Consider the following 8,518-nt stretch of genomic DNA (forward strand, 5'->3'; position numbering starts at 1 on the left):
GAAGCCAGAGTTCCCATCTAACTAGTGTAAATGAAGAATGCATTTCACCATGGTTAAAAAAAAACCAAAAAACCAAAAGAACAACAAAAACCAAAACCCATATCAAAGAAAAACAAACACCCAACAAAAAGAAAAAACACACCACAGACAAAGCCTTCCCACTAAATAACCTTTATGTACCCAGGAACTGCATACATAAAACAGCTTCATCCCACCTTGCAACTCCAAGATTACGCACTTTCAGGTTTACAGGATGTGTCAGGCCTCTGATATGAACACAATCAAAGCCTGTTTGATGTCACTGCTCCTACCCACTGTACTTCTACTGTGTGTGCCTACTACTGGGTAATGGGCAAAAAATACCATGGAGTGTCTTTGAAAAAAAAAAAAAAATTACAAGGCATAGGAAGGATTTGGACAGCAGAAAAGCACAGCACTTACAATAATCTACACTTCATACTATAAGCAGGTAAAGTGTTACAATATTTCTGTAGAAAGAAATCAGTCTGACCAGACAGGATAACTCGCATCCACTGTCTGTGTACTATATTTAGCATATCATTTTTAGTATATATCCATTATCTATTGTGGCAAGCAGACAAACACCTCCTCTGTAGCAAGGCCCTAAATTCAAGGTTTTGACGAGATCATAGGCTCTGACAGCTTCCACAATCATGGAATTGTATCTAACAGCCCACCAGACTGATGTCTGGAGTACTGTCAATTCCGATTGTTTCAATGTAGTTTAGAAGCCTCAACATTAACACCAGGGCAAACTCATGCTTTTTTAGAAACAATGACTCCTGTTAACCACAATACATAAATCTTGTTTTCATTTAACACCATTGCATAATCTTTTATATCTGCTTCCTATTCCATGCAATTTAGCATACAAACAACTGCAAGGAAGAATAGCATACAACCTCTGAATGCTAGAAAACCTCAATTTTTTCTTCCATTTGTTATCAGAGAAAAAAACCAAAACAGCAGCTACAAAGCACCAGTAGATATTCCTAACAGCTTAGCCTAACACTGTTACTTAGACTTCCTTGGAAAGATAATCTTTTTCTCTTAGTAAGACTCACAGGTTGTACAAGTTTATATTATAATCATCATTTACACAGCCACATATGTATGTAGACAGAGAATTAAAGAAAAATATACCAGCTTTTACTCTTTTCAGAGCCCATACTGTTCAGTCATGATTCGGTTATCCACCTACAGTAAGATGTTTTCAAAGATACAAGAAGGAAAAATCACAAATGCATACAAATGAGCGAGATGAAATAGCTCCTCTTCCCCAACTCTTCTCTCAATTGTTTTTGCATGTAAGTAAATACAAATTACATTAAATAATATGTCTGAAGTAGCAGATGTTATTTTTGCATCTTATTAAAAATCACTAAAAATAACTTATAAAGTCGACTTAGTGCTTTGATGTTTGTCAAACCTGTTAAAGAAAAAAGTTCAGTTGTATAATGCATGCAGTAAGAACAGTTATTTCATGTGGACACAGTTCAAGATACTTTCAGTCCATTGCATTTCTCTTGTAACAAGTTTTTTTTTCAGACAACTACACCAAAGTGGTACAACCAACGAAGTTGTATAACTGGAAAGCAAGAAGTCACTGCAGAAAAACACATTAAATGCAGCTACATTAGAAGGCAGATACCTTCATTTTCTTGAAGGAACTGCTTCCTGCTTCTATTCTAACTTATAAAATACATAACATTTCTCCATGGAAGAGGTCCATGTTTTGTCAAATTATCCTTATGCTGACATAAAGCAGAGCAGAAGTCAGCATTATTAAACTTGCATGATTAAACAGTATTTGACTCAAGCTTTTTGAACAGCTGCAACCAAAACACCAGGTAAGGCTGGTATTTATACTGAATTTATTAAATGGAAGCTTTGTGCAGAATTCTCTATCACCCTAAGTGATGTACACTTTTAACAATCAGTATTGTGTACTACTTGACATATAAAATTTTATAAATGGATTATTTTGATTCTTTAACATTATGATTAAATCTTCCAGCCCCAGAGTATCAGGCATAGAAAAAGCACCAATACCCAACAACACAGAGTTCCAGAACAGTTCACATGTTTACAGGCACAATTACAGAAAGACTGACATTCTGTTCTGATAGTAGAGAGACATAACACCTGGCAGTCACCACTTGAAATTTACCAATGTCATCCCAACTGGGTTGTTAAAATAGTAAACGATCTATTCATTATTGTTAGTGAGAAGGCAAATGATTTTCTATTTTTAGTGCCATCATTGCCCTTCTCTAGTTCCTGACCCAGCACATGCTGGTCTTCAGTTTACGCAGTTGCACTCTCTCTGATAAGGTGTAGGAGTAATAATATTGTGGGTTTTCTTCTTCTCTGAAACTGACCAGTTGTGATTACAAAGCAAGTACTGATTTTTTTTTTTTTTTTTTTAACAGAAGTTTTTGGAAATGTATTCCTAACTTTCAACAAATACAGAAGCTCTTGGGAATCGCTGAAGACTGTTCACTATTCCTAACAACTCTTCTGCTAAGCAAAACAAAAATGTGTAACTAAACCAAAAGAAAAATATCAGTCTTAATAAAATTATTTGATAAAGTATTTTTAGTATTAATTTTATTATTCATAAACTGAGGAATTAGTATTGTTAAGAATTAAAATTTGGCTTTTAAGGCCACACACACACACTGTGCTTAATATTTTCTTAAATGTGCATTTAATATTCAGAATGTACTTTTAATACAGATTAACAGTAAACTATACCACAAAGAGACACAGCACTTCTTTAAACACAAAACAGTAGGAACACAAAAGCAAAAAAAATAAAGCATTTCTTGCTGTGCCTTTCTAGGCAAAGGATGGGAAATTAAATTTACACTAACGAAGGCACCAGTTCCAGCCTTGAATCTGGACAGGCTTGTAGGTGGGATGTTGTGACTGAGGCAGTACTGCCTGTACCTCAGCAGGGCTTAAACTCTCCAGCAAAATACTGCTACAACCTGACAGAACAGAGATAGCCAACGCTTATTAATCTAAAAGCCAGGAAGAACATGCTCTCACTTATCTGTCCTTACGAACACAAGCCCAGCAATTCTCCCATTTGTAAACGTGTGTCAGATTTCAAACAGAATGGCAAACAGCCCTGAGAGTCCCCGGCCCTCTCTGCCAGCTCCCCCAGGAGCCCAGGATACGTGACCTGTCCCTTTGAGCAGGCGCTCCATGTTCAGATGGAGCCTGCAAGCCTGAATGTGCAATCTTTGTTCGCAACAATCGTTTCAGTGAAGGGGCTCTGTACTGAGAAAGACCACCAGGTACAGCGTCAAAGGGAAAACACAAAAAAAAAAGAAAAAAAAAGTGAAAATAAAAAGAGAAAACATAGCAAGGCGTGACCAAACAGAACTTAATATCAGAGTAGGCAGGCATCCAAAACAAAACACAATTATACATACATGGTATCCAGAGGACTCAAATCGCATGTCCTCTATTCTCCTACCTGTGTACACAAAGACCCACAGAAGCACCACTTCCCAGTCAAACATTCCCTTTCTTAGCCTGACCACTGACCTTGAAGATAGAGCACAAGTTTTTCAGTTCTTGCTCAAACCTTGATGGCTACAGTTGTGCATTTCCAAAAACTTAAACTGATTGAAAGTCTTAATTTCTGTTGCAACTCCCTTGACTGCAGTGAACAACAGCTATGCTTCATGACAGTCTGCTGTGTGTATATCTACACCTAAGCATTAAATGTGTATTACTTAATTACTGCATTATAATGCAAACACCATATGGGATCCAGTGTCCCAAAACCATAAATCATTTCCCAAAACTGCTAATCTCTTGCACATCAGTATTAGAGTACTATAAACCCCAGCAACCGCAGCGATTTTTCTGAAACCTGAAGTCCCTTTTTATAGTAATTGTTTTTCATTAAAGGTGTTTTCTGATCTTTTATACAGAAAAGCCATTCTTACTGTTCAATACAAACATGAGAGACTTCAGTCAAAGGGATTTGTTCACATATAGCACATGAAGCACTGTACAGTAACTATTACATCAAACAGAGCAGATGTCAAGCCACGAATTCTCACTCTCTGGGCATTTTACACAAATCTGTGAGAACAAAGTTGTAAGAAAATAAACCAAACTTTAAAATGTGCAGCAGTATCACACGAAGGCAACTGAGAACGCACTGCAACCTTGATCAGACATTCACAGGGCTGTCTAAGTTCAAGCGAAGATTACATCAGGCCTGCTGTGATTAAGGCAATCACAGGTCCCAGCGCATGTTTTCTACCAGTTACATTTTAACTCCAACATGTAAGTACCTGGCAAAACAACAGGCAGGGCAGTCCATTTTGCAATTCCACGCCTATTAGTAGTCTCCAATTAGACAGCTTTAACACGATGAGCTGCAATAGTGCCACAGGCCTTGTTAAGGCTTACCGCCACAGGGAGAGGTAGATTATGACAAGGGCCAGTGCCAAAGACCAGAAGTTTCAATGTTACAGAATTAAAAAGTAGATATTAATTTTTCCCCTTTGACATGCAGTTTTCTCCTTCTTCCCACACTACCTGAACAGTACTGAAGAACAGGTTTTCCAAACATGGCACTGTTTTTCGGCTGTATTTTATCACAAAGTCTTAACATCTTCTGTGCTCTTACTTAAGACTGATTTTATCCTCACCTAACCCACCTGGCTTTAAGAGACTCTGGGAACATCTTAATTGAGGTGATAGAAGAAAGGAAAATCCTACAATACCATATGTGACACCTCCAAACCAAGGCAAAAGGGTGAATTCAAGATAGCAGTAAACTAAAACTCATGTCCTAAAGAAAAAAAAAAAAATCACACAAAATAAAAAACCACAACCAAACCAAAAATCACCCACACTTTTAAATTAAAGTTCTGTATGCCTAAAAATCACTCAACTGTATTTCAACTTCAGCAAACAAAAGGGAAAATGTCTACATAAAAGGCATACATTTCACAGCCCTGTGTGGATTTAAATCGGCATTTTCTTCAGCACAACATACATACTCTAATTTTGAGAGATACAAAATCAAGTTTGCCTTTGTAAGCAAAGACAAATCTGAAAACAAGTCTACTGAAGCTGTTAAATGTATTTTGTTGAATCTGAAGTTAATAGTTCTTTCAGAGACATTACCATTAATAGGGAGCACAGAAAAATCAGACACGCTTCTGTGTTAAAAACTTTGTCTTGCAAGTCAAAACATGCAATGGTGCCACCACAGGGCATGCTATTAAGTTTCTGAACGAAACACACAGAGAATCGTTCCAGCAACAAATGCTATGGATAGAAATATCCTCAATATAAGCGGCTACGGACAGACAGGAAAGTGGCAAGCACTGGGTACAAGCAGACAGAGGCCAGACCCTTATTTCTACTGAAAATCAGCACGACAGAAACGTGACAGGCACGAAGCCGTACTCCTGAGCGCTCAGCGAAGCGCTCCTCCAGGACGGGCAGGTTGGGCGTGGGAGCGACACGCCACGCTCTGCCCGCGGGGCCGGGGGGGCGAGAGGCCCGAGAGGCGGCCCCGGGGAAACCTCCGTCCCGAGGGCGAGGGCGGCGGCGGCTCCGCGGGGTGGGAAGCGGAGCCGCCGCCCGGCCCGTGAGGCAACCAAGGCGCCGCCGCCTCCTGGCCCGGGAGCGGTGCCCCGAGTACGCGGCGAGCGCTCGGCCGGGCGGCTGCCTCCCCTCCGCTGCTGGGGAACCGCACCACTCCCAGCGTCCAACTCCCAGCAACTCCGGGGCGGGCGGGCAGGAAGAGTGGGAGGGAGGGAGGGAGAGCGGGAGGGAGCGGCCATTAAGCCCGCTCCAGCCAAGCCGTTCCCCGCGGCGGGAGGTGGCCGCCCGGCCCGGCCCGGCCCGCGCCCCGCCCGCCTCTGCCGTTCCTACCTGGCCGTCGGCACCGCTGCCGCCGCCCGGGGGGGGCTCGTTGTCTCCATCTCCGTCGGGTGGCCCCGCTGCCCACCGGGTCGCCATTATTTCATTCCCGGTTACAAAGGAGGCGCAAATCCTCTGGAGCCCACATCGGGGAAGGGAAGGGACGGGAGGAGGGAACCAACGCCAGAGCCACTCGCGCACACCAGGCGAGGCTCGGCCAGCCCAGCCCCGCCGCCGGGGGACGGGTCGGCCCCTTCACGCGGTTGCCATAGGGAAGAGCACCGGAACGACCCTGGGCTTCAGCTACGCTCCCCGGCTGCTGCCTTCATGGCTGGAGGAGGAGAGAGAGCAGATGTGTCAGTCCTCGGCGCGGGGACGCCGCCGCCTCCGCCGCCCGTCCCTTGTTAGGCTAATTGCACCCACTCCGTCATCTTCCTCTTCCTCCGGCTCCTCCTATCCAGAGCCCCAGCCGCGGGGAGGAGAGGGCAAGCGGGGAGAGGCAGGAGGTGTCCGCTCCTTCCTACTTCACTACACGCCGCCGGAGGGAGCGAGGACGGAGCAGCGCTGTCCGGGCAGCTCCGGCCGGCGGGGGCGGTAGGGCCGCTCCCCGCCTCGGCCCAGCCGAACTTTGATCAACTGGTGGACGAGGAGGACGGGACCGGGGGCCGAGGGGCCGCTCGCTCTCCGGGCCGGGCGGAAGCCGCCGCCAGCTCACGAATCCCGCCCCGGCTGTATCCAGCGGCGTGCCGGGGCGGGGGGCGGCAGCAGAAAGCGCACAAGCCCCAGTGACGAAGTGGCAACAAAAGACCCCTCCGACAGCAGCGAGGCCGTGCCGAGCTTTTGTCTCTTACGCGGGTCTGCCCCGCTCGCAGGCCGCTCCCTCCCCCCGTCTACGTAGCCGGAGCCGTTCGCGATCAGACCACCGCGCCCCACGCCCCGCCCGCGCCCCTCCCTCGGGCCTCCCCCCGCACAGACGTTGCTTCGCTTCGACAGCGGCAGCCGGGAGCCGCTGCGGCCCCGCCGGCGGCAATTAGGGCGTCTCGGCGCTGGGGCCATCGCGCCGCGCCAGCTACGCCCCCCCCGGGCTCCTCCCAGGGCTCTCCCGGCTACCTGGGTACTGGCCTGGGCTCGGCGAGGGAGGGAGCAGCGGGGAACTCCAGCTAACACCCTCCCGAAGGCACAGGGCTGTGCGCGGCTGTGCCGCCTCGCCTGTGCCGCTCACCGCGATCGCTTTCCCCGGCACGGCCCCCTTTCTGTCCCGACCCATTACAGCCCGTCTCCGGGCAGGCCCCGGGGCCGTCCCAGCGCCGCAGCCGCAGGCGGCCCCCGCCCTGACAAAAACAGGGGAGACCATCGCCCCCCAGCCCGCCGGGCCGGCAACGCGACCCCGCGAAGGGCGGCGGCGCCGCCTCACGGCCCTCCAAGCTGGCCCCGCTTCCTCGGCAGCCCGCGGGGCTCCTGCCCTGCCCCCGGCCCGCCGTTCCCGGTGCTGGCGGCTCCCGCTGCCTGTGCTGATGGGGGAGCATGTCCCCTTCCCTTGCCTCCCGACAGGCGGTTTCTCTTCCCTCCAAAAATCCACCCACCTTCTCAGACGACACCGCGAGGGCAGGAACTGGTTCCCGGCTGCCGTCCAGGGCACCCGCCCTGCGCCCGGGGAGCGCAGAGCCCCGCCGGCCCCCGCCCGCCAGCGCGGCCTGGGGCGGCGGCGTTTGCTGCTGCTTCCCTGGGCGTTTTCGGGGTGATCACACGGCAACGATCTCAGACTTTCCGCCCTAACGCAGCATTTAGTACCTCTGCCGCCAGCTCCACCTGCACCTGGCTTCGGGAGGACCGAGACCGCCTCTCGGCTGGCTTTGGACGGTCTCGGCCGAAGCCGCCCCTGAGCCAGTGGCGGGGGGGCGAACTTGGTTTTGTTGTAGCTACGAAGGCGGTAAATGCAGACGTTTTCTATACTTTATCATCACTGGGGTGTGTGATTTGAAATTTCTTTTCGGTTTTTAGGATTGCGTTTTCCAGCCTGGCGGTTGGATGAGTAAGGTCTCTGTGGCAGGGAACAAAGAAAAACAAAGCATTTGCAAGAATTGGTAAAGAATGGAGTGAAACGAAGGATTGTGTCTACTTTGTGTTCTGAAAACAATAGTAATGTTTTGGGTTGTGGTTTTTTTACTGTGCTACCCTTGCCCATGAGATCGCAATCTCTGAGAAGAGGTGCCTGTCCTGGTTATCCATCAGCAACTTGCTGATGTTGTCAGCAGGGACGAATACTGGTATCCAGAGAAATAAGCTTATTCCAGTAGTTGGAGGAAAAGTCTCAAGGCCCATATGCTAATTATTGTCGACCAAGGTCGCATCTGCTGAGTTTAAAAGGGTGTTACAACTCACAGCCTGTCGCACTGATTCAGGTGCTTGCCTACAATACTGCGTGTTGCTGTGCATTTCATAAGGCATATATAGTTAAAAATGTGTGCTAGTTTCTGAATTTGAGTTCCTCATAAATTTCTGATGTTAAAGACTACCTTGTGGCTGAACCTGACCCGGACTAGAGATTACATACACATTTTGAATAAGCACGCTGCTGTCCGTCTGGCATTCT

General features: G+C 47.7%; 1 protein-coding gene across 6 annotated transcripts in view; it reads right to left on the minus strand.

Annotated features, from left to right (window-relative positions):
* Positions 1 to 7,618, minus strand: part of ARHGAP21 (Rho GTPase activating protein 21) — a 112,326-nt gene extending 104,708 nt beyond the window's left edge. For 2 of the 6 annotated variants that reach the window (XM_041408401.1, XM_041408402.1), the window contains exon 1: positions 5,938 to 6,889. In XM_041408401.1, coding sequence (XP_041264335.1) covers positions 5,938 to 6,024 — 87 coding nt within the window. In that variant the 5' untranslated portion in view covers positions 6,025 to 6,889. The other 4 variants (XM_041408396.1, XM_041408399.1, XM_041408398.1 and 1 more) reach the window with 4 other exon arrangements.
* Between the last annotated feature and the right edge of the window lie 900 nt (positions 7,619 to 8,518).

Source organism: Onychostruthus taczanowskii, unplaced genomic scaffold (assembly GCF_017590055.1).
Source record: "Onychostruthus taczanowskii isolate IOZ18803 unplaced genomic scaffold, ASM1759005v1 scaffold3, whole genome shotgun sequence".
Classification (NCBI taxonomy): Eukaryota; Metazoa; Chordata; class Aves; order Passeriformes; family Passeridae; genus Onychostruthus; species Onychostruthus taczanowskii.